The sequence below is a fragment of the Polistes dominula genome, unplaced genomic scaffold (genome assembly GCF_049000335.1).
Source record: "Polistes dominula isolate Pdom_NZ unplaced genomic scaffold, Pdom_raw_medaka contig_49, whole genome shotgun sequence".
Classification (NCBI taxonomy): Eukaryota; Metazoa; Arthropoda; class Insecta; order Hymenoptera; family Vespidae; genus Polistes; species Polistes dominula.
This window is the reverse complement of record NW_028300914.1, coordinates 2,832,909-2,860,544: the sequence shown is the minus strand read 5'-3', so window position 1 is coordinate 2,860,544 and position 27,636 is coordinate 2,832,909. Positions and strand designations below refer to the sequence as shown.

The following is a 27,636-nucleotide window of genomic DNA, read 5'->3' as shown; positions in this document are numbered from 1 at the left end:
TATTTAAAAAATGTTATTAACGAATTAAAAAACTTTATTGTAAGTAATCAAAATTTATTAATTTTACTGCGCAAACGCCGTAATCTAATCGTGATTTTACCTTTGAAATATCACATAAGCATTAGAATGTATTGGTGTAAATGAAAAAAAAAACGTGAAAGATAATCGTTATAAAAAATATTTCATAAATTCTTCTTTTTTTGTGATAATATTTTGCAAAGAACTTGATAATTAAAGTTTTGTTAAATTTTCATTTTACAAAAATTCATTTTAACTTGTACCGGTGTTTTAATATAATATCACAGTTTATTTACAATACATATAAATATTCGTAAATACATACATAAAAACTATTCGTAATCAGTATTTAATTATCTAAGATACAAAGTTAATTGTATCGTGCGTTTATATTTGTATTTTTATATACATTGAAAGTATTAAATGTGGTTTTTGAGGTTATAATTTGTATATATATATTGTAAACAAAATGAACACAGTAATATTGCGAACTATTAATTGCTTAAATAGATCACCAAAGAATATTTTTAATCAGGTATGTTAGATCTATTATCAATATATTATTTTTCATTGATATAACATAACAATATATATTTTATTTATAGGTTAGACAGATCAATAGATCAAGTGTTTATAGAGAGATTGCATCACCTAAGCTTGATAAAAAAAAAGTTAAAAAGGTATCTCCAATAACATGGAAATCTTTGACGGTTACGGCAGGTCTTGGATGTGTTCTTTTAGGAATTTTGTATAATTTAAAAAAAGAAAAAGAAAAGGCAGAGACCCGTGAAAGAAGACGGCAGTTAGGAAAAGCTGCTATCGGTGGAAAATTTGAGTTGGTTAATAGCGAAGGGAAAACTGTCAAATTGGATGATTTCTTAGGAAAATGGGTTTTAATTTATTTCGGTTTCACTCATTGTCCAGATGTTTGCCCAGATGAACTTGAAAAATTAGCATTGATTATCGATAAATTAGGTATATAGAAAATAATCGTTTATAAAAACTTCATCTTTAAGATTATAAGTCACATTGTTAGTTTGAATTTTTCTATTGCAGAGAGTGAATATAAGTTGAAAGTTCAACCAATTTTTATATCTGTTGATCCTGAAAGAGACACTCCAGCCATAGTAGGAAATTACATAAAAGAATTTTCACCTAAAATTCTTGGCCTTTCTGGTACTCCTGAACAAATTGCTAAAGTTTGTAAAGCTTATAGAGTATATTACAGTAACGGGCCTAAAGATGTGGATAATGATTACATTGTTAGTAAATTATATTTTCTGATCATATTACATATTATTCAAATAATTATTTGACAAGTAATATTTTTGGTGTCTAGGTTGACCACACTATCATCATATATTTACTTGATCCAGAAGGCTTATTTGTTGATTATTTTGGACAAACTCATTCAGTTGAACAAATTGTTAATAGTATAATAATCAGTAAGACTAAATACGATAAGTATTTAAATGATGTAAAATAATTTTTTTTTTCTTATACATGACCATGATTACATAATTATGTAACTGGTTATGAATATAGTTACTTATCCATAAATTGTTGTATTAAAATATTAATTAATAATTAATATAAAACAAATAAATGTAAATATACATAATTTTTCAATTTTATTGCAATATATACATAATAACGTTTACCATAATAATTTAATCTTATATGTATGTTTATTTTATTTTTCTTTTTTTTTTCTTTTTTTTTTATGTTGAACATATACAGTTATTAAATATTATAGAGAGCTTTTTATATTTATTATTGGAAAAAAAATGGCAATTCAGTATTGATAAATAATATTTAATTGGTTTCAAATTTGATATTGATTCTGATTTGACTTATGTAACAAATTGTTTGCTTTACTTTGATATGATATCGTTCGTTATATAAATCGTATTATTTGTTGACAATAGAAATTTATTAGTTTCAGTAATTTAAATTTATCATAAAAATGTGTGTGTTTTATATTTTTATTTTTATGATAATAAGAATAATATTCCTTATAAGAGGTAATTGACGACATTTACTGTGTACTTAATTGGCAGTAGCGAAAGATTCGCGTACTTTTCTAATATAAGGTGAATACATTTATATTTCAACGAATATTACAAATTTAGATAAGAATAAATATTAATCAATGACGGTACAAATTGACGACATTAAATTATTAATTAGGAACACGTACTTTTTTTTTAGGTATATCATCATACCGATAAATTTGTTCGCAGTTCGATTCACAACACACATACGTTATTTTTGTTTTTGTTTTAAGATTAATATATCCTTTTTTTTTATTTTAAATATTTATAAATAATGTGTTATATATTTTGTTCAAGCATAAGAATATATTTCCTTTTTGATTTTTCAAAATATTTCTATAGATCGAATAATATTTGTTAATTCAATTGATAATATTAATTTTTAATAATATTTTCTTTTTCTTTTATCTTTTCATTACAATAAATCCGACGGAATCATACTCTCATTACAAAATCAATTTATTACCGAGGAACGTAACATAGATATTATATTTTACATTAAAAACGTACTTCGCGAGATCAGATGGAAATTAATAAACGTGTTTCTTTCAAATATTATTCTTAACGCATACAAATTTCATACTGTTTGTCAGTGATACGTTTGATGTTGAAGATTATGTAATTCATATGCAAGCTGACAACATTCTGAATCACTCCATCTATGCCGTTCACAAATTTTGTCCGCATTTGTGGAATATTCGGACACCTAAGAAAATAAATTATCTGTTTAAATGATTTATATTTATCAACGTTAGAAATATGATCAATTCAAATGTTTAATATTACTCACGTTTGAGGTAAATGAAAGTAAAGATTGATCCGTGTATTTACTACAAAGGGGTGAAGTATGATTCATAATGTTTTTATGATTATTATCCATCGATACCACGTTGGATCCATTTCCAACGATGTCCATGTATCCTCTGCTGCTAGCTAAACTACCTCCTCGCGTTGCGATATCTACGTAAAATCATGCAATAATATATTTTATTATTTAAGTATAATCAAATGAGATAACATCGATTTGACCGAGCATATTTCTGCAAAGGAGAATTTAATAAACGCGGAAATAAAATGAATTTGATTAAATTCCTTTAGTAAATTCTTATCCTGATTTAATATCTTCCTTTTTTTTTTTTAAACCAGATATACAATTATTTTCATAATATTTGATATAAGGAAACACCTTTTATGATTTTGATTCATTATGATTCTCACCCCACCATTTATAAATCGGAAAGAAGATTGTTTTCTTTAATTTTGGGCAACCCAATGAATGCAAAGATACAACTACGAACATTTAAATAGTGAAATAAAATTGTAGAAAAGTTTGACTGGGCTGCGTGGGATTTTTCTTCGCACGTCAGCTCGGTAGGATTAAAAAGACACCTTGTGTACTCGCCATCGAGTGCGTTGAACGATGACCCTCGCGATCATGATAGAAACAAGGCCATTGTTTTGCCAACCATTTTGGTCTTTTATCACGTTTCCTTCCTAATTTTGTAGTGTTGCAACTACATACACTACTTGAACGTGGACCTTTCCTTGAATCATAACGAAAACGTGGACATCTGTAATTTCTCAATGCCCTTGAAACTTCTGCTCTAACTTCTCTGTTCATAAAACAATAAAGGACTGCTACGAAAAAACCCTATAAAAGAGAATGAGAAAATATCATTTTTATTGCATAACACTTTACCCCCTGTGTATAGGGGTGGACCCAATAATTGTTATTATCCTCGAATATTGCGTCACGATCATTTTTTTTCTTCTTTTGTTTCTTTTTTTTATAAGAATACGCACGTGCATTAAATTGCGCTTGGGGAAGAAAAAAAAACAAAAAATATTATCGTGAATATGTAGAAGTTACCTTGAACTATTATTGATCCTTTTTTTCTCTTTGACACGTTTTATTAATTTTTTTTTTTTTAATAAAAAATAAAAAGTAATATGTTTTCCACAAATATATATATAAGCGAACTAATCATTTTTCAATTGTGAATTTTATTCAAAGTAATATATGAGGAATTAATTCGTGCATAAAAAATTAGTAGAATATTTCATTTGTACAAAAAAAGAAATAAAATAAAGATTAAAATGGCCCTCAAATAATGAAAGAATGTGATAGATAATATTTGAAATATTTGAAAAATTTTACCTGAAAAGAAGCGAAAGATTGATCGCAAAATAGCCAGATAATTTCAACCTTTTCATCGATTCCCATACTGTATGACATACCTAAAAAAACTGTATAATGTACTCCAAAAAGTGGTACCAGAACCAGAGTACTTCTTGCCCATCGTCTGTGTATATTTCATTAAAATTATTATTATTATTATTATTATTATTATTATTATTATTATTATTATTAATTTTATTAATAATTTAATTTATTTTTTTGTTGACTCTTACTTATATCTTTGGGTTTCTTCTGATACGGTGCATTTTAATTTGGACAATAATACTCGTACGATGTTGACAAAAAGAACGAAATTAATCTGAAAAAAAAAAAAGAAAACAAGAAAAATAACACAAGAAAGATCAATCATTAAAATTCATTGTATTGTTTGAATAATTTCATAATTTTTATATTGTTTGAACTTACTAATATGGAAAGCATCGTTGGTATTCGAATCCATAAAAATAAATATGGATTTTCATTAGTTGTCCAACACAAAGTATCTTCAAGTATAGTTCTTGATATAACCCAACCAGTTACAAATATTGCTGGTAATCCTGCACATAAATAATACAATAATTTTTCTATTTTGTTAAGTATCAAAAGATAAAAATTAAATTAATAATAAGTTAATCGTACTAACCCCATCCTAAACAAACATAAGCAATTATGTTTGAATTAGCATCAGCGAATAATGCTAAGAATACTAAATTATGAAGATAAAGTCCTTCCATAAGGATCCAAAAGTAATTGGCTAATATAAAATATTGCCAAAAACTGGTGAACAGTTTGCAATGCCAATTGGTTTCTGTTTCATCGAATATCCAATATTTTTCATTGTTTTTAATTATGATGTCCGAAGCAAGACCAATTCCACTTAAGAATAGGGTATCTTTTAAGAGTGCCATAAATGCTCGCATCATGAATGAGAAAAATGTGTGCATGTGTAACATATTTCTTGGACATCTCAATTTCCTATTAAAAGAAAAAAGACAAATAAATGCAAAAAAAAAATTAGAAAAGAAGATAAATTTATTTTGCATATAATATCTATAATTATTATATAAATTACATATTTATTAAAAAAATATATATACATATGTATTTTTAATATATATATTAATATAATGTATATAATATCATATATATATATAATAATATATAGTTTTAATATAAATGTAAAATTTATAATATAATATTTATTATTATATAAATTAATATTTAAGTCTTATTTAAGTTAATATATTTATATAATAATTATTATATAAATAACATATTTATTAAAAAAAAAAAATTCTACTTACTTAATAATAGCAAGAATGAAAAATGCAATAACCAGGGTGAAGAAGGATACCGTATATCCAACTTTAGAAATAGTTTTCAGTATGGGAAGATACTTCTGTAAGGACAGTACAGACAGAGACACGTTTCACATATCTAATTTTACTGACTAAAATCAAAATAAAATAAGAGAACGTATGTATGTACATAAGAGAATATTTCATTTATATTTGTGGTTTATGAATCCATCTTTATATTATGTTATGAAATATATTAATAACTACCATAAAGGCTTTTTAGTTTTCAATTTTCGTTTAAGTTTCATTTGAATTCGTATAATAATGGTTCGTTTACCTTGATAAGAGTGATATTGTTCGAATGAACACCGGTTATGTTCATTACAATTGTGACTAGTGGTGTAGGATAGCATTGCGAATAATTGCCCCAAGTGCTGTTGGTGTCGAATCTCCAAAACCATTCGCCATTAGGCATGCATTGTCTCGTTGCATTTGACTATTGCATATAAATGTATTACACAAGTTTTTTATTTAGAACAATTCTATTTAATTTGAAACAATTGATTTATTACATATTTCTTTTTTTAATTAAATTTTTCTTTATCCATTCGTGACCCAAATTACAAAAATATAATAACAACAAAATAAAAATATAATAAAAAATTAATTTATATATTTACATATATTTAATATTATATTATATTATATTTTTTCATATATTATAATATATTAAAATAAAATAAATAATAATTAAAATATATAATAAAAAAAAAACAAAAAATCTACTACTACTAATAATAATTAATTTATATATTTACAATTAAATATTATATATTAACTATTATCAATTATGTATAAATGGTATCTTTAAAGTATTGAAAAACAAAATTTAGTTATTGTAAAATTGGTAATATAATAAAAAAAAAGAAATGGCTCCCTGGAAACTGTGTTTGAAAAATGTGGTCTCGAATGGATTGAAATGTGATCAAAATTAATAATATTGAATCAATTTTTAGAAATTTTATATTTGTAATATTTAAAAATAAAAAGAAGAAATATAATTTATTAATACCTGAGAATCGAATCCTGCGATGTAATCAGGACAATAGAGGGATGCTAATTCTCCTGGTGGGGTTGAAGGCCAACAAAGTATCGTATCCCATATCATTGGACACCATCCTAATGAAATAAAATCTATGAAATAATTATATCGATTTTATTTTAATATAAGAGAGGAAGTAAACATTTAATATAAAAATGAACAAAAAAAAAAAATCTTACGACCCTTTAGATTATTTCAAGTGTATTAATATTAGTACTTTGTCGATGTTTCTCAAAGTGTTTTTTAAGTGTTTCAAGTTGATACACGTATAGTTTTCAAAAGTGTATTAAACCTATCAACTTGAAATACTTAAAAAACACTTTGAGAAACATTGAAAAAAAAAAAAGAAGAAAATAACAATTTTAACGATGAACACTTAAAATGATCAGAGGTAGTAGTAGTATATTTCGAAGTATTACAAAAGAGAATTTAATTTGTAGACATTGTTTTTTGTTTTTCAGAATTATTTTCAAAGTTAATCGTATAGAAAATTAAACGATTAAAATTGAAAATTAATATTATATTTTATATATATATACCGTTCTTTGTGATATTTCCATGATGACAAAGTCTTCTTTGTGCTTCACGTGTTTCCTCTTGATGAGTCAAACTCATTCCCTTCTATAAATAAATAAATGTAATAATAATAATATATTTAATATTATATATTATATTATTTAATATTATATATATATATTATATTACATACACAATATTATAAATTTAATAATAAAATAATAATATAATAACATAATATAACATAATAACATAATAATATTATAAACATATACAATATTATAAATATATATTTTTTATAAAATATTTATAATATATTTATATTATATTAATTATATATTTTAATATTTTTATTTTAATTCTATTATATTTATTTTAATTTTATTTATATAATATATTTATTATAAATAATATATATTATATTATAATATATTAATAATATTAATATTATATTATAATATAATAATATATAATATAATTATTATAAATATAATAATTATATATATATTTTATTTATTTAATTTTATATATATATTTTAATTATTTATTTAAATTATATTTATTTTTATTAAAAATTTATATAATATATATTCATAACTTTGATATTAAATTTGATTATATAATTTCATCATCTTTTCAGAACTACGTTAATAATTATTACGTTTTTAGAATAATATTATTTAATTAAATATATATATATATATATACAAAAAAAAATTGTGCAAATCTGAAAATGCAAATAAAAATAAAAATAAACCTGTGAATATTTATAGTAAAAGTTGCAAATGCACATCGCGTTCAAATGAAACGAGCTACGGAAGAACGTGTGCCTACGTGTCCAGCTTACATAATATCAAAAGAAGAATTTTTAAAATGAACACACGACCCTTTCCTAATGTTAAGTTTCTCTTTTCTATCTATCTTTCTTTCTTTCTTTCTTTTTAAGCTTTTTTTTTCTTATTATTTCTCCTCTTACTGCGACCACAACCATATATCTCACACCCCATTTCTTTTTAATTCTTTCTTTAAAGAGAGTAAATGAACTACACAATAGAAAACATCCCTCAATTTACCTTATTCAGTTTCATTACTAGATCTATTGTTAAACGAAGTAGCTATGATGATGATGATGATGATGACGATGATGATGATGATGGTAAAGATGATGATTATTCTAGGTCGTACACTTAAAATAAACTTGTTGGATTACTTGTGCGTCATTTTCTTGCCCTATTGCAATATTATTACGCAATAACGTTCTCAATTATTAAATGTGTTAAAAAACAAACTTAAAAAAAATTACTTATTATTGTAATAAATATTACATGAAAGTTCTACATACATATATATATATTATAAAAAGTATATTATAAAGTATTAAAGTATTAAGTATTTAATATATGTATTTAATAAGTATTAAGTATGTAATCATATACATATATATAATTAAATTATAATTTATATATATTATTTATTTATATTTGAATTTATTAATTTTATTATTTTTATTAATTATATTATATTTAATTTATTTATATTATATTATAATATATATATATATATATATATATATATATATATATATATAAAATATTGTTATTTTAAAAATATTATATATAATTTCATATTAATTAATTAATATATTATATTATATTATATTATATAACAATTTATATATATATTATTTATTTATATTTTAATTTATTAATTTTATTATTACTATTAATAATATTATATTTAATTTATTTATCTTATAATATAAATACAACAAAATTATAATTTATTATATTAATAAATATATAAATATTAATATAATTTAATTAATATATAATCTAATATATATTAAATTATATATATATATATATATATATATATATATATATATATATATATATTTTAAGCATTAAAGTATTACATAAATATATATATTAAAATTAATGATAGTATATGTAATTTAAAAATGATTGGTGTGTAAGTAACTATTAAATACACATGTGTATACATTATATATATATATATGAAAGAAAGAAGCTATAGTTATCAAAAGATTTCATACACACAGGATCAAGCATTTACCATATATATATATATATATGCGTATGCGATCACGTTAATATTTATGCATAGTTATGTTTGCAAAGTCATAAAACTAATTTCGTTTTCCCCTCGTGACGGATATTAGAAGGTGGGGATAGAAATTTCTGTGAAAATGTACTTATAAATCAAATCCTCGGGCTCGTACTTCCGGTATTTTGATCCCTTGCGAAATATATGGTGATTTTTACGATCCAACCGACGTGATCGTATATCCTATTAATCGATTTGCAAACTTGCAACGTAGAAAAAGAGTAGGAGGGAGTCAATATCAGTTCTATTTTTTTTTCTATTTTTTCTTTTTAATTAATCAAACAAACAAACAAACAAACAAACGAAAAGAAGATGAAGAAGAAGAAGAAGAAGGAAAAAAAAAAGATAATAAAAGTTGAAGGGAGGATCGATCCCATGGGAACATCCCATATAACCTGTTATTTCATTTGATTAGATTCCTTTTAAACGAATATCGTGATACTTCAACACGATTTGGAGAACTACATGTTTGTTATCAATAAAATAGAAAACAAGAGAAAAATAAAAAAAAAATATTATCGACTATTTGATTTTGAAACGTTTAAATCTAATAAAAGTAATTATCGTTATCCAATATGATTCTACATACGCATTTTTTGTTCTATAAAAATACATAAAGTATTTTGTTCTCAATTTTTTTTTTTTCTATAAAAATAACACCTGGTATGTTATCTTTTTTTTCTTTTTTCTTTTTATGGAAAACTCATATTTTACAAACTTATTGTTCGTAAAGAAGATTATACAAAACAAAAAGATAAAAAAAAAAAAAAATAAATAATTAAAGTACATTAGTCGAAATATAATGTCAGAAAATAAAAATGAGATAACATTTGAAGGATTATACAATTTTTTTTTTCCCATTTAATTCAATTAATTTTATACTATAATTAAATTTAATTTTTTTTCTAAATGTATACATATACTAATAAATATTGTTTCTATATTAATTTGTATTTCATTAAAATGAATTAGTACTATGATAAAGTCGAGTTACTGTTAATAAAATAAAAAAAAAAAAACTATAATAAATGTTTATATATGATTTAGATTAAAATTTAATTATTATATAATATATAAAAATAAATTAAAACTAAATATAAAATATAATTAATATAATTTAATTATTATAAAAAAAAATTATATGTATTTTAAAAAATTTAATTACTCAAACAAACAAATGTAAAAAATATCGAAAAGAAGAAGAAGAAGATGGAAAAAAATAATAAAAATTGAAGAGAGGATCGATTCTATGGGAACATCCCATATAACGTTATGATTAGATTCCATTTAAACGAATATGTATTATATATATAATAATAATAATATTATATATTACATATAATAATACATATTAAACGAATATATATATTATATGTATGATTAATAAAACATACTTTTTCTTATGAGATTTTATTAACAATGCTAACATTGTAAACCTAAGAGGAGGTACAGCAGATAGGTTTATTTATTTATTTATTTTTTTTAATTTTTTTACTTCTTCTTCTTCTCATTTTTTTTCCCCTTTCTCCCTTCCTTCAGTTTTCTTTTCCCCCGTAAAATATTATTTTTATCTGGGAACATTTTTGTTATCACTTTGATAACTTTGATGTCACTACTCGATACACTTCATTTTATTCCGAAGCAAATAGAATATCATGATAGCAAAAAAGGGTCATGTGATGAGTGAGAGAGAGAGAGAGAGAGAGAGAGAGAAAGAGAGGGAGAGAAAGAAAGAGAGAGAGAGATAGAGAAAAAAGAATTTCTTTTACGTTTATGGAAACCACGCCTCAAGCAAGAAGGGCAAAAAATAAAAAAAGGAGACAAAAAAAAAACAAATGAAAAATATATATTACAATTTTCTTCTATTTATTTTTGTTTTCCACCCCATCTCTCTCTCTCTCTCTCTCTCTCTCTCTCTCTCTCAACAAATCAATGCTCATTTTATCTCATTCCTATTTTCTGTTGTTGTTGTTGTTGTATATTTTTTTTTATTGTATATATATCTTCGAGCATTATTATTATCTATATATTGTAGTTTCACATTCGATATATATTATCGATACGATAAAAAAATGTATTCGATATGTTTTGCGAGAATTTGTAGAATAACAGATATAGGACGTATAAATGCGAAAAAAATTCTAAAAATATTTATATAAATATTATATTAATAATATAGAATATATATTAATTTAAAAAAAATAATATAAAAAAAAGTAATATAGGAAAATTATTTCATATTATAGTAATATAAATAATATATATTAATTTAAACAAAAAATAATATAAACAAAATTATATAAAAAAAATATGTTATATTACAATATTCTAAATAATATATATATATATATATTTATTAATTATAAATATAATATATAATTTAATATTAAGGGAATGTAATTTAATGAACAATTACTTACTCCTACTTCCATATCGTTTAGAAACACGAATACTTCTTCTCACTTTCTCTCTCACTCTCTGACTCCTTCTCTTTTTGTTTCCTTCTTCGTATAATGGATAATTCACTTCCTGTTGATTCTGGAATAGAATTTCATCGATTAAACATTAAACCAAATCATTGGAGTAATTTCGCGTTAATAACCCATTACGATTAATTATTTTCGACCAATTGTAAATGGATCTTTTAATAATTAATTTAATCATAGTTCCACATGACTGAGAGACAGAGAGAGAGAGAGAGAGAGAGAGAGAGAGAGAGAGAGTCATCATCGTATCGATTCGTTCCAATTAAATAATATTACCTGATATCCAACACACAAATGCAAATATATCTACTCATGCGATTAATTTTCCATAGAAATTATGTTATCAATTTAAATGATTCATGTAAATTATTTTTTTTTGGTTTTTTTTTTTCTTTTTTTTTTTATATTATAGATCAAATGTATTATTTTCTACGATTTAGAAATGAAATTTGTTTAATGCATTTATCATTAATTGTGTTATATCATTTCTATTAATTATTAACAATAATCCTTTCGCACGATGTATGTGTAAGATTTTTATTACAAAATGAAGAAGATTTTTTGTTGAAAGTGTATTTTTATTATTATGAAAGTAAAGAAATTTTTTTGTTCGTATTTAATACGATTTTATTTAAATAAAAAGATTGTAAAGATAATTCGATTAATTAAAATATTTTTTGTATAATTTAATAGTTAACAAAATGAACTTTTATTACAACATATGAAGTGTTGGGATTCTTCTTTTCGAATTTCATTCGCGCAATTATTATTATTATTATTATTTGTATTATTATTATTATCGTTTTGAAATAAACGATTTCTATGATTGTACACATTTAAAATGTATTTTATTTCATATTGAATATTATTTAATAAAGCACGTTTTGTATTTTTTATTCATAATTCTCTCGTAAACTTTATAAATACACGTATTATCAATGGTAGTTTTATATTTCTAAATGAAAATCATGAAAATTTCGAATTTTTATTACATTTTTTTTTATGATATCAGTGATCTCACCAGTTATCTCACGTGATGATCACGTTCAATTATGCCACACCTTTTTTTGTCGAAAAAAGAAAAAAAAAAACAATCTCAAATCTCAATTTGGCAAATGAGAACATTGTCGTCAATCGTCACACCCCTAATGTTTGTTTGTTCATTAATCTTACATTAGTATCTCCACCCTTGTTATCGATTAGCAAAATTTATATAGTTTCGATTAATCGATTGAGTAAGATCATTAGCTAGATATTTCCCATAGGGTTTTCATTTATCAATTTATCAAATTTATTAAACACAATATTAGAGACTCTATTATATATATATAGTGGGGGGTTTACATTTGGAAGTTACATAACAATATTACAAATAACTTATATATATATATATTATTTGTTTAAAATAAAGTAACAAAAATGTTTTACTTGTCAATTTTTTTTTTATATTTACATTCAAATTCATTTTATTTTTTTTTTTATGCAAATATATATATATTTTTTTTCTTATATTAGTTTCTATGGAAAATGTTGAATTATCTTTTTATATCGATAAATTAAATAACGAGTAAAAAGAATAATAATAAAAAAATAAATATATATATATAGATATAATATTACAAAATAATAAAAAAGAAAGGAACAAGTATACACAAAAATAAAATAAAATTCGAACGAATTTATTCGATTGAAAATATTCGAATGAATTTCAAAAAGAAACAAAAAAGAAAAAAGAAAATATAAAATAATTTAATTAATAAATAATATTAAGTAATAATAATCGTTTAACGTTGTTTTAAATCGTGTTGGATATTAAAACGTAAGATGAAATGAATCAATAAAAAAAAGAAACAAGCATACACAAAAAAAATAAAATTCGTACCAATTTATTCGATTGAAAATATTCGAATGAATTTAAAAAAAAACAAAAAAAGAGAAAAAAATAATTTAATTAATAAATAATATTAAGTAATAATAATCGTTTAACGTTGTTTTAAATCGTGTTGGTTATTAAAACGTAAGATGAAATGAATCAATAAAAAAAGAAACAAGCATTCACAAAAAAAATAAAATTCGTACCAATTTATTCGATTGAAAATATTCGAATGAATTTAAAAAAAAACAAAAAAAGAGAAAAAAATAATTTAATTAATAAATAATATTAAGTAATAATAATCGTTTAACGTTGTTTTAAATCGTGTTGGTTATTAAAACGTAAGATGAAATGAATCAAAGGATACTAGAAAAGAAGAAGAAGAAGAAGAAGAATAAAAAGAAATAAAGTGAATTTAGTTATTTGTATAGGAAACAAAAGTGAAGTTTCTCTTACTTTAAATTTCATTTGCTTGCAAACGTAAAACCCATTTGACCTACGACATGCGATTCATGATTTAAATAGACCAAAGAGAACCACCCCCACTGTCTCAAGAGTTCTCGAGAACCTCGTGAGAGAGAGAGAGTGTGGTTTGCGTTTTAAACGTTCAAATTACTATCGTTGGTATAAAAATATCTTAGGACACCAATAATAAAACGTGTAATATGTTTATATGTGTTTTAAAATTTTTTTTTTTTTTGAACACATCAAAATATATTTCAATTTCAATTATCAAATATATTTGATAATATTATTTATTAAAAATGAAATAATATTTATCATTTGTAATTTATAATTTATTTATCATTTTATTATATAATATAATATTTATTTTTTTATAATATTTATTTATAATTTACATTTATAATTTATTTTTTTCATCGTATATTTTATTAATTAATTTATAATTTATAATTTATATTTATAATTTAATTATAATATAATATTTATATATTTAAATTTTATATTTTTTAATTTTTTTACTTATAATTTATTTTTCTTTATTTATATTTTATTATTTAATTTAATATTCATAATTTATATTTATAATTAATTCTTTTCATTGTATATATTATTATTTAATTTATAATATCTAATATATATTGATAATTTATTTATAATATAAATAATATTTATTATAAAAAATAAATAATATTATTATATTATTATAATATTTAATAAATTCAATAAATTATATCATATATTATTATATTATTTATTTTTCACAATATATTTTATTTTTAATACAAAATTTAATTCACAAGTAGTTGCGTTAAATAATTAATAAAGAAACAAATCTCTATTAATATACGTATTATTATTTTTCTTTTTTTTTTGAAAATAATTAAATACAATTACGTATAGTTGATTAATATTTAAACGACATAGTATCTCCAGTTAAAAGTTTCTAACGTAAAATGAATTTTATAATTTTTAATTAATTTTTTTCTTAGACTTTTTATCCAAGGGATGGTAATCTTGTTTTATTTTTTTCTTTCTTTTTATTTTCAATCAGTTGTGAAACTATACAGAAAAAATATTCTTTATAAAATTATTAACTTTTAACTATTACATTTAATAACTTCTGATAAATTCTATGAAAATCCTATAAAAAAGGATTCTAAATAAAAATGATAAAGATTCACATAAAAAAAATAATAAGAGGGAATTACCATAAACGTTGGTATGGAAATTGGCATCGATAGATAAAGTAATGATAATAACGGTGAACCGTAAAAAAGGAAAACTTAAGTGAATTTAACTGGAATTTCAATTGAAAGTGTCACGGTTGAAATGCAATAAATTGAACTTGGACTTGGAAATAAAGACATACATAAATGTATGTATGTATGTATGTATGCACATATGTATCCTTACTTAGGTAAATATATATATTCATGTGATACGTGACCTGTTTCAAATGAAATAGTATAACGAAAGCCTAGAAATGTGCATCGGTGGCTTCACGAATCCACTTGTTGTAAATCCCTAGCTAGATAAGGATAAGATTTATTTTTAGTAAGGGATAATGTTTATATCTGTTCTATCATCCAAATTATTTCGATGTTTGAAAACAAGTAAAATGAAAAAAAAAAAAAAAAAACAAGAAATAAAACAAAAAAAAATAGAAAACAAATAATCAATCTTTGTAATATTTTTCTTTTTAAATAATTAAATTCATTTGTTTGTTTGTTTATATAAAAAAGAAAAGCATTTTTTTGTTTCACAATTGTATCATCGATATTTTTCTGAGAATTACGACGAGTATGTATTAATTCTATTAGAGAGAAAGTAACAAAAAAAATAAAAAAATATGAATGGAAGATATATTATAAATAAACATAAATAAAAATAAAAAAAGAAAAGGTAGAGAAATTAATGTTTATCGGATTAGATGGTATCCAATAGACACTTTTTTTTATCCTCACCCATTAAGGTTCTTTTAAAAAATGATTTTTATCTTTTATTTATCACCTTTTTCTGCAAATTCAATATCTGTTAATAACTTGGCATTTCATTAAAGATACTTCTTAAAGATTACAAGAAAATATTTTTTAATTTATATATAATAATAATAATAATAATAATGATAAAAAAGTGAAAGATATAAATAAATAAATAAATAAATAAATAAAAAAACTACAAACAAGGACAGTAAGAAAAAGAGACGTAACAATATTTTTCCCAAGGTATTTGTGCATTTTTATTTTATCGTTATAAATATCGTTTTGATGTTTGAACGATGACTTAAAAATAACACCATGACTTTAAAATTCTATGTTATATTTTTCTTCTCCCATTCCTCCTTTCCCCATATGGGAAAGGCATGGATCACAAATAAACAGTCATATTGAAACTTGTGCTACGTATTCATACATTTGTATAAGTATACTTATATATATGTATATTTATTGTATGAATTTATATATTAGGTGGTTTGAAAAGTCGTTTCGTTTTTTGCTGACGAAATAATGGCATTAGTTGATGCAAACCGACAAATAGTAACACATGAGATCGATGAGAGGTTAGATTTATCAAATTCAACTATTTATGATCACTTGAAAGGATTAGGTTTAACCTCGAAACAAAAATCATCTTCATTTTTATAAAAGAAAAACGAAACGACTTTCCGAACCACCTAATATATATATACAGTATATACTGTAGTGTTTATATATGTTTCCTGTCTTTATTACAGTTCTGTTCTTCCTTCCTTTCCTTCAGATATTTATCTTTCGATTGTTTAAGGGTAATAAGGTTGACCTCGTATTACGATGGTGTCAATCAATAAAGTAACCATCTTTCTCGTAACACACACTTTAATGAAAGAAAAATAAAAAAGTGAAAACAAAAAATAAAAAAGAAAGAAAAACAACGTTTAATTTAATTTTTGAAACTAAAAATATTTCGTGAATATATTAATATTTACAGTAAAGAGCATAACTGAACCAATAACCACTAGTTAGTTTGTATTAATCTTTATTTATTGCTAACAATGTAAATGAATATTAAAAAATGAACATTATAGTAAGTTTCATTTCAGTTAGAAGTACATCAACTATTTTTTCAACATCACTAATTTTTTCAATAATTAATGTCTCCTCGTTTAGCACTTATAAACAAAATGGATTGACTCGGTTTTTCACCGGTCTGTAAAAAGAACTGTTTACGCGTAATGTTTCAGCAGTATTTTTACATCTATCAATTTGATATGTTTACAAAATATAATATAATAATAATAATAATAATATAATAATATATAATATAATAAAATATATAAATATTAATTTATATATTAAAATATTAATAAATTTAATTTAATATTAAAATTTGAATTAACAATATATTTTGTTAATAATTTTTGTTTTATTATTTCAATGAACGTTTTTTTTTTTTCAATCATCGGTCATTTATGAGTAATTATTTTCGTAAATATATTATTAAACAATATTAATAATCAATGAATTATTATTTAAATATTAATCAAGTGAAATAGAATAATCTACTAAGGATGAATTTGCATTTATGATTTCTTTTAATAGAAATTTCAACGTGTTTGTTGATATCATCCTAGGATTATACGTGTTTTATGCTACTAGGATGTTATTTAATGTATTCTCGTAAACTATGCTTAGCAGGATGTCATCGTTAAAAGAGAGAGAAGAAGAAGATGCGTGTAAGGGAGAAATAGAGAAAAAGAGTGAGAGAGAGAAAGAAAAAGAGTTTGAAAGGAAACAAACACGACGTTAATTAAAAGAGATGACGTCTCTTTTTAATTTTATCATTTAAGATCGAACAAAACTTATCGATTTAAATTATTTTCGAATTCGTTTAATTAATTAATAAAATAAAAATACATTCCCATTAAATGAAATATACATATATATATATATATATATATATATATATATATATATATATATATATATATATATATATATATTTATTAAATATTAAATATATAAATAATATAATAAATTAATATTAAATATTAAATTAATAATATAAATTATATATTAATTTATTATTAAATTTATATAATATTTTACTTGATAAAATAATATTTAAATACTATCAAATTATAATTAAATAATTATATGTTAATATATTATATATAAATAATTAATACTAAATTGTGTAATTCAAATTTATTACATTAAATTAAATCTAAATGTATAATAATAAAATAAAATAAAATATAAATTAGTATAATGTAATAATATGGAAAAATGAAAGAAACTTAAATGTTATAGTTTTCGTTTGAAAGAGTTAAAGGAAGAAAAAAAAGGTGTCCTTGAACGTGTAGTAACATCGTTGACCAGTGCTAATTGATTTGCTTCATGAAGTGTCATCTCTTAATTAATAGCCACGAGAGAGAAGGATAACAAAGGTGCGGTGTTTTTATTTTAACACGATATTATTATTGCCCTTACCAATGTCTTTTCTTGGTATATAATATTTCATAGAATTTCCTATTAGTATTATGAGAATCTCTGTTAAATATTCTAGGTATTAATAAAATGATATCGCACTAAATGAAAAGGAAAAATTCATTTATCATTTAATTATCTTTTTATATTTATCTTTATCTTTTTCTTTCTTTTTCTTTTTTTTTTTTTTTGATTAACCATACTTATTATATAATAATAATAATAATAATAATAATAATAATAATAATAATAATAATAAAGTAATAAAAATGTAAACATATTGTTAACTCAGTTTATGTCATATTTCAATCAACTTGGATAAACGTAAGCATCGAAAATTAAATTAAATTCCATACAAATATTTTGTCGAGCGAAACAATTACATAAATAATAAAAAAGATAAACAAACAGATAATACAACGTTTTGGATTTATTAGGTCGAGTCATAAGTAACTTCAGATGCGGCTATGTAGAATCTATTATTCGTATTTATTTACCATAAGTCACCGAAACAAACGAATTTTCGATATCACTATATAGATGAGGATTCGGTTAATCTTCTGTTAACTTTTTTATGCAGTCAATGTTACATTTAACCGTTTTTCTTAACCACTCAAATGGATAGTAAAAAGTGCATATTCGACATGTAATGCTTGAAGAATTTAAACAAGACAATAGCACTAAAGTGGCAAGTGAAAAAATATGCAGCGTATACAGTGCAGGACTGATAACTGATAGGGCAGTTAGAAACTGGTTTGTAAAATTCCGTTCTGGAGATACGATCTTAAAAGATGAACACCAAGTGCAGGACGTATTTCCGACTTTGATGAACCTTTTAAAGGTAATATTGGAGAGCAAAATTCAATAGATACGTTGAACAATTGCAAAGAGTGCAAAAAAAAAAAAACTCCATGAAAGGTGTCTTGCACTCATCAGTCGCAGAAACGCCATTCTTTGTCTCATAAAAAACGAAAGTTATTTATGACTCGACCTAATAATTTTATTTATCAATGCATTTAAAATTCTTTTTATTTGATGGATTTTATTTATTACGTTCGAATTTTATTTTAATATCTCGTTTTGAGAAAATCAGTAATGTATTTTGGTTTTTGTTTTTCAAGAAAAAAAAAACCATTTCAAATAATCAAGGCATATAATTTATATCTACACCCACATCTATTCTAAGAGTTGATACACTAGGGGGAAAAAAAGGGTGAGAAAAAAAAAGAAAAGAAAAACATTCTAACGATCTAAAAGTAAGCAATTAATTTCACTTTACTAGTAACATTCTACTATCTATAGTAAATTGAACTAATGAAGGTATATTCCTATGGGGAAAATATCCCCGAGCTATACTATTCTATCAACAAGCTAAAGAGTATTAGATATTTGTATTAAAATTATTATATAAACTAAATTATTGATTGAAAATAAAAAAAAATAATAAAAAATGAAATAGTATATGTAACTAAATATATAACAAAACCAATAAATTCTGACATTTTAGAATTGAAGATAAAAAACTTAACCTAAAAGAAAAATAACAAAAAGAATAAAAAAACATTGTTCTTATCATTTATATGAAAATTTTCATTATTATTAAATCAAATATGTGTTTTTAGTTATTAACGAAGTGAAATTTATATTTATATGATATTAACAATTCTTTTATCAAATTTTAAAATCATAAAGAATGAATACTTTCATTTCCATGGTCAACATATATATATATACACATAAATGAATATTTTATTAAGTATAAATTTGAAAATATTTTAAATAAATAAACAATTTGTGAAATATTAATAATTTAATTTGCAATAACGAACTCAATAAACTATCTAATATAGTCAAAGATTAAAATACATATAATATAAAAATATAAATAAATATTTTTATAATTATTTTAATATTTTATAATATTTAAATATATATTTAATAATATATATTTATATAAAATATTTTAATATTTATAAAATTAAACACTTAATTACGTTTTATTCTTTCTTTCCTTCTTTTTATTAATTTTATTTTGTTACTTTTATTTTATGGGATTTCTTTTAAGAAAAATCACTTAAAAGTTAATGTTTTCTTGAGTAAAATGTTATTATGTCATAGAAAAAAAGGTTAAAAGCATTAGAAAAATAATAAAATAAATAAATAGATTTTTCTTACCCTTTTCGCAATACATAAATATATATATATATATATATATATATATATATATATATATATATATATATATATCTTGAAACTCTCGTTAGTATTTTTTTTGAAGCTTGCAATATCTATGTCAGTATAAAAGAAAAAGAAAAAGTAATGGAGGAAGTAGAAGAAAAAAAAAAGAAGAAGAAGAAGAAGAAAAACTTATTGAAAACGTATATTACGTTATCCTTATCGATTATTTCACTAATGAAGATCGATGGAAAGGAGAGTGAAAGAAGTTTAACTTATGTAAGATTAGATCGATCTTGATCTTTATTACAATCGATTAATGAGAATCTGTAAGAAAAAAGATCGTGTTAGGTAAGATAAAATGTGTTGGTGTAGTTGTCGAACGAAAGATTAAATTGTTTTTTTTTTTTTTTTTAAACTAATCATACTTTTTCAAGAATTACGTCTTTAAAGAACCCTTCCTACTTTCTTCAAACCATATATATATATATATATAATTAATATTAGAATTAAATTTAATTTTAATTAATAATAATAAATAATTATTATTATATTATTATTTTATTTATTAATATTATGATTAATATTATAATATAATTAATATATTGTAATTATATATATTATAATTTTATTTATTTATTAATTATCTTTATATGTAATTATGTTGTATATCAATTATATTAATTAATATATTAATTATAATTATATATATATAAGTAATAATATATATAATTAATAATATAATAATTAATAATTAATATAAAATTAATATAATAAAAAAATAATAAATAATTAATATATTATATATATATATATATTATATATTAATCATTTATTTAAAGAAAACCTAAAACTAGTAATCCTTAAATTTATTTAATTATTATTTAATGCAACCCTATAATGCATTATATATTATATTTAAAAATACCTATCGTATTCAATTGACTAAATTAAGATTGTAATCATGTAAATGAAACACGTGAAACACGCATAATTAAATATTTATATACATATATTCAAAGATTTTACTGATCAGTTGTTAACCATTGTCTAACAGTTAATTAGGATTCATCGTTTGAATCAAATTATCAAGTTTGCTATTAATTTGTGTATTTTTTTTTTTAAGTTGACTTTTTTTTAACTTTTCATTTAAATGAAAAGAAAAAAACATAATCAAAGTTACGTCTCGTTGTTTCATTATTCAATGTTTGGCATTTGCGATGGGGGGATTTTAATCTTTGTAAAAGCTTCTTAAAATGCATTTCAGATGTGAGGACATTTTTATATTCGTGAAAAACAATAAAAACAACTAAAAAATATTATTTATCTCTCATCTCTTTTTACATTTGTCTTTTTCTAATTTTGCTCTTAGCAAAATAATTAAAAATTAAAAAACAAAAAAAAACAAATAAGAAACAAAAAATAACTGTTCTAATAAGTTATAATAAATATTATAAATATTAAATATTATATAATAGATATTATAATATATTAATTATTAAAATATAATATTATTTATAATTTAAATCAAATCTAATATGTGTATGTGTTATTTTGTCCTAATTAATTAGGACAATTGTAATAATTGTAATTGTAATTATGACAAGTGTAATTATTTTGTTCTATTGCTATAGGACAACCAGGGGACGGCAACCTTTTGAGTCGGAAGAGCCAAAAATTACAATTTGCAAAATTTCAATGTTTTAAAAAGCCACCAAATTTTGTCTTGCCAACAATAAATAGTACTCGCATAAATAAAGTTTTTTGATAAAAAAAAAAAAAAAACTAATCTATTTATTCATCGGTGCCTAATCCTCGTTAATCGATTCAGAACGATTTTTAAATGTTTTTTTTTTTACTAAACTCTTTTAATTAAAAAGAGCAGCTTCAAATCCAAAGAGCCGCATGTGGCTCGCGAGCCGCAGGTTGCCGACCCCAGTCCTATACTAATCAAGTATAATATAATTAATAAATTAATAACTATTAAAATAACTATCATTAACAAAATAAATTATAATGATAATCGTGAAATTTTTTTATCGAATAAATAATATAATAATAATAAATAAAAATATTGATTTCTATTAAACACAAAACGTACTACACACAGTGTGTAGCAAAAGTTTCAAAAAGATAATTTGAAGAAAATTAATTATACCTTTATTTATTTATTTTCTTTTTTCTTTTCGTGACATCGTAGATTTGTCAACACACGAGAAATTCTTCCCTCTTCTCCATGTTTTCAATTTGATAAGCTAATCTTGTAATTCTATTTTTTGTTTGTTATAATACGATAAAAATATTAGCATAAAGAATATTTGTCTGATCCTCCATTTTATCTCTCTATGATAATAATTATAATTACAATTAATCTCTTTTTTAGTGTTCTTTTTTTTTATCTTCAAATTTTACGTTATATTCGTCAAATGTAAATTTTCAAGCTAGTGCAAATAAGAAAAAGAGAGAAAAAAAACCAAATAATTCAACGAGAGAGAGAGAGAGAGAGAGACGATTTTTACGATTTTTACGATTTTTTCATTTCGTCAGTGAGACGACTACGACGACGACTACGACAAAATCCAAAGACAAATATTTTGTCTCTTTTTTTTTTACATCCTATTGCAAACGTTTAAAACGATTCGTACGGTTTAAAACTGTTATTACGATTGAAACGTATCAAAACGTTATCCTACAATTGTTATTGTCCGTACTATGTTGTGTGTGTGTCTGCCTATAAAATAAATGTTCACCCACATTACATTTGCATAGTATGTGTATTCTACGTCAAAAATAAAAATAAAATACAAAAAAAGAAAATATTCGAAATAAAAAAGAAAGCAATTAATGTTTCTTTTATTATTATATTAATATTTGGATAAATATTATTATAATTCTTTTATTCAATGATACGCAATTCAGTGAACCATATTCTTTCTTTTTTTTGCTTCTTCGAATTATAGGTTATGCATTTAACACCATATTAAATAGTAATAATAATAATAATGGAATTTGCTTAATTTATTAATTTACCATGTTATTATATATATATATATATATATATATATATATATATACTTTGAAAGTATATGGTTTAAATTTAATTAATTATAAAATTATATTCACGATCTTTTATTTAAATTACATATTATCGAATTTATTTGAAATAATTAATTAATTCATATAATTTTCCTCCATTTGTTTCACGACGATATTAAATACAAATACGATATTTTATATCATTTTATTTCTTTCATATATATGTACAATCATGTTGAAATATTACAAATCACACAATTCGCCATGTTTGTTAAAAAAAAAATATTTCTTTTTATCTTTTTTTCTTTTTTTTTTTTGTTGAAATATATCCACGTATGTAAGATTGCACATGTATGGGATAATGTTTATGTGTTTGTTTAGGACAAAATAACACACATACACACACATAAAACTAATAAGAATGTTTAATCAAGTTAATGCGTATGACCATGTTCCGAGTCATTACCATTATGTCGTTCGTGTCCTTCAACAAAAGTGAGAATGAGTTGAAGTAACCGGAACCATATAAGCGGAATAAACAAAACAACGTATGAACATTAGTTTAGTATTTTAATAGTATCGCATAACGTACTACGAAATTTATACGATGGGATGGATGACGTCAAAGGCGCGTAGGCAGATCAACAAGTTGTTTTAACATAACCTTTTATTTCATTCTTATATCGTCATCTAACTACTATGTTATCCTTTTAAACAAAAAAAAAACAAACAAAAAAAAAACAATTATCAGAAAGTAAAAATAAACTTTTAATTCTTTTTACATTTTAACAAACTTTAAAACTATACTTCTAATTATTTACTTTTTTTTTTTTTTTTTTGGAAAATAATTATTGAAATTTGACAAACTTTTCAAATTTAACAAACTTTTAAACTACACTTCTAATCATATTGTTTTTCTTTTTTGAAAAATAATTATTGAAATTAGTATATCAAACATGATACACGAATTTATTATTTATTTACTAATATTTTTTAAATTATTTAATAGTTATTGATTTGAACTAAATTGGTACTATCACAATTTTTAACATAAATTTTTGGAAAAATAATTATTAAAATAAGTGTATCAAATATGATGCACAAATAAATTATTATTTTTTGTATTTATTTATTAGTAAAAAATATATTTTTAAAATTATTTAATAGTTATTGATTTGACCTAATTTTTATCTACTACTACTATCACAATTTTTAATATAAAAATAAATATTAAATGTTGTTTATTTATATATGTTATTCGGATATATTATAATACTTTTTCAATATACAAGATTATATTATTTATATTATTAATTAAAATAAATAAAATATATAGAATCATTTTTTTTTCTAATTAAAAATTATTATCATTGAATATTAAAAATTTAATTATTAAAAGTACTTTGAACTGTGACATAAAACACGAATATTATCATGAATAATTATACATTCGATCTATAAAATTAAAAAATCCTTTTTCCTTTTTTTTCCTTTTTTTTTTTTTGAGGATTACCATTTTATCACGAATTTTTAATTGGAAAAAGAAACACCTAATACTACTAATTTTTACTTAAACATCTTTACAGGAAAATAAATGAGATAGAAATAGAGGTAAATGAAATTTTGTACGATGAATATAATGAACAAAAATAACTTAATAATAAATTAATGAAAAAGAAAAAAAAACACCAAAAAAATGATAATCTGTTAAAGAAAACATTTGTTATTACATAAATAAGATCTAACCGAAGTATTGTAAATAAATAAATGAGATAGAAATAGAAATAAATGAAATTTTGTATGATTCATAAATAAACAAAAGTAACTTAATAATAAATAAATTGACCAAAAATAAAAAAATTATTAATCTGTTAAAGAGAAAACATTTATTATCACATAAATAAAATCTAACTTGAGTATTGTAAACAAATAAATAAGATAGAAATAGAAATAAATGAAATTTTGTATGATTCATAAATAAACAAAAATAACCTAATAATAATAAATAAATTGACCAAAAATAAAAAAAAATGATTAATCTGTTAAAGAGAAAACATTTTGTTATCACATAAATAAAATCTAACTGGGAGTATTGTAAATAAGTAAAGATAATATATACAGTGATATTTATCGATCATTATAACAACAACGATATTTGTTTTGTAAGATTAAAAAGAGATTTTGAGATTATAAATTGCATCTGTATTCTATAAATATAATATTACGATCATAAGGAATAAGATAATAATTAATACAAAGAATGACATTGACAATTATCGATGATTTAATTAAAACTATATGACATAACACACACATATAAATATATCTATATATATATATATATATAAAATAACTACTTACGGTTTTAGTGAGACGTCATTATTGAAAGTGAAGCATCATTGACATTGTCATAATCGTCAATACGATCTTTCACGATAAAGATATGATCTATCAATGTAACAGGAATTTATATATATATATATATAACTCTGTCAATAAATTTTTACATTTTTATATATAAAAGCTTTTATGTGTTATATTTAATATTTTATGTGTTTATGTTATATATATACATATATATATCTATCAAATGTTATTTATCATACGTAGTTTTTAAATATATATATACATGTATATGTATGTGTGGTGAGTATATGTAAATGTATTTACGTATAAATATTATTTACGTTCTCACACACACATATATATAAGTCACGGAATTAAGAAAATACACGAACGTTTTAATACACGTGAAGTATTTTACTGAACTAAAGTGTACGATGAGTCTCGTTCATTTATAAATTCTGATAAGTATCGAAGAAAAAGAAGAAGTAGAAGTTTATCCGCCAGATTACCCTCTGATTGGTTGATTTATAGGAAAATAAATTTAACGTTGGAAATATTTTAGTTTTACTTTTATATTTTAATTTTAATTTGACTTTTTTTTTTTTTTGCTTTTTATTTATGTTCCTTTCTCTCTCTCTCTCTCTTTCTCTCTTTCTCATAGAAACATTTTTTTTTATACACACATACACAAACACACTCTCTCTTTTTTTTTATTTTATTTTCTACGTGTAAGTTTCTATGTGTACGTAGTATTTCTTTTAGTTTGTTTTATTTCTATTTGTTTTTTTTTTTTTTTATTTATTTAGAAATCAAACGAGGTGATTTAAACGAGAGCGCGTAAAATGCAAATTTTAAAGAAATTTTTGGTATTTTTTTTCTTCTTCTATTTTTCTTAGAAAATACTTTTTGGAAAAAAAAAAATTAACACGATTTAAGATGAATTTTTTTTTGATTATCTTCTTCTTCTTTTTCTTTTTCTTCTGTTTATTTTTTATTTTTATTTTTACGTTTATAACGTTTTACTTTTTCCTCATTCACTTTTTAATTTTTTTAATCGTTTAATTTTACTTTTTACTGTTTACTTTGTTAGTTTTAACATTTTCCTTATACAATTCTTTATTTTAATTTTTTTTTTTTAATTTTTATCTTTTAATTTTACTTTTTTAGTTTTAACCATTTCCTTATACAAAATTTTTTATTTTATATATTTTTTTTAATTTTTATTTTTACGTTTACTTTTTACAATTTACTTTGTTAGTTTTCAATACTTTCGTTACTTTAATATTGTTTTATTTTTTATCATTTAATTATGAATTATTAATTTAAATTGAATGTATCGATTGAGGGGTATGAGAAAACATAATTTGATAAGAAATAACGTAATTTTTGTTTTTAAAGAATGGTCACCGATAATATGTGAATTAGTATTAAACGAAAGGTAAATACCATATACGCGACCGTCGTCGTGCGAAGTTTAAACGATACTGACTTCCAC

At 21.7% G+C, this 27,636-nt stretch overlaps 2 protein-coding genes across 8 annotated transcripts; one reads left to right on the top strand and one right to left on the bottom strand.

Annotated features, from left to right (window-relative positions):
- Window positions 1-73: 73 nt before the first annotated feature.
- Window positions 74-1,639, top strand: Scox (Synthesis of cytochrome c oxidase). The gene is made up of 4 exons (XM_015332990.2): window positions 74-553; window positions 624-993; window positions 1,075-1,280; window positions 1,358-1,639. The coding sequence occupies exons 1-4, from the start codon at window positions 488-490 to the stop codon at window positions 1,502-1,504; spliced, it is 789 nt and encodes a 262-aa protein (XP_015188476.2). The 5' UTR covers window positions 74-487; the 3' UTR covers window positions 1,505-1,639.
- Window positions 1,627-27,636, bottom strand: LOC107072783 (secretin receptor). Of its 7 annotated transcripts, none has more exons than XM_015332985.2 (14): window positions 27,588-27,636; window positions 26,157-26,243; window positions 11,715-11,832; window positions 7,191-7,272; window positions 6,622-6,728; window positions 5,887-6,045; window positions 5,556-5,650; window positions 4,895-5,226; window positions 4,678-4,808; window positions 4,485-4,570; window positions 4,231-4,375; window positions 3,462-3,723; window positions 2,863-3,032; window positions 1,627-2,778 (listed from the first exon to the last, which is right to left on the bottom strand). In XM_015332985.2, exons 3-14 carry the CDS (start codon window positions 11,724-11,726, stop codon window positions 2,662-2,664), a joined length of 1,698 nt encoding a protein of 565 aa, XP_015188471.1. In that variant the 5' UTR covers window positions 11,727-11,832; window positions 26,157-26,243; window positions 27,588-27,636; the 3' UTR covers window positions 1,627-2,661. The 7 variants fall into 7 exon arrangements, with proteins under 7 accessions (XP_015188471.1, XP_089026113.1, XP_015188472.1 ...); XM_089169987.1 differs by lacking the exon at window positions 27,588-27,636 and adding an exon at window positions 27,149-27,294; XM_015332986.2 differs by lacking the exon at window positions 27,588-27,636 and adding an exon at window positions 26,534-26,904.

Bases quoted from the DNA above. Each gene is read 5' to 3' on its own strand.
- Scox (XM_015332990.2), top strand. From the start codon at position 488: ATGAACACAGTAATATTGCGAACTATTAATTGCTTAAATAGATCACCA. The intron at 554-623 runs GTATGTTAGATC...TTTTATTTATAG, and splicing joins CAAAGAATATTTTTAATCAG to GTTAGACAGATCAATAGATC. The intron at 1,281-1,357 runs GTTAGTAAATTA...TTTGGTGTCTAG, and splicing joins ATGTGGATAATGATTACATT to GTTGACCACACTATCATCAT.
- LOC107072783 (XM_015332985.2), bottom strand. The intron at 3,724-4,230 runs GTAAAATTTTTC...TCTCTTTTATAG, and splicing joins AATCTTTCGCTTCTTTTCAG to GGTTTTTTCGTAGCAGTCCT. The intron at 3,033-3,461 runs GTGTCTTTTTAA...GATTTTACGTAG, and splicing joins CTCGATGGCGAGTACACAAG to ATATCGCAACGCGAGGAGGT.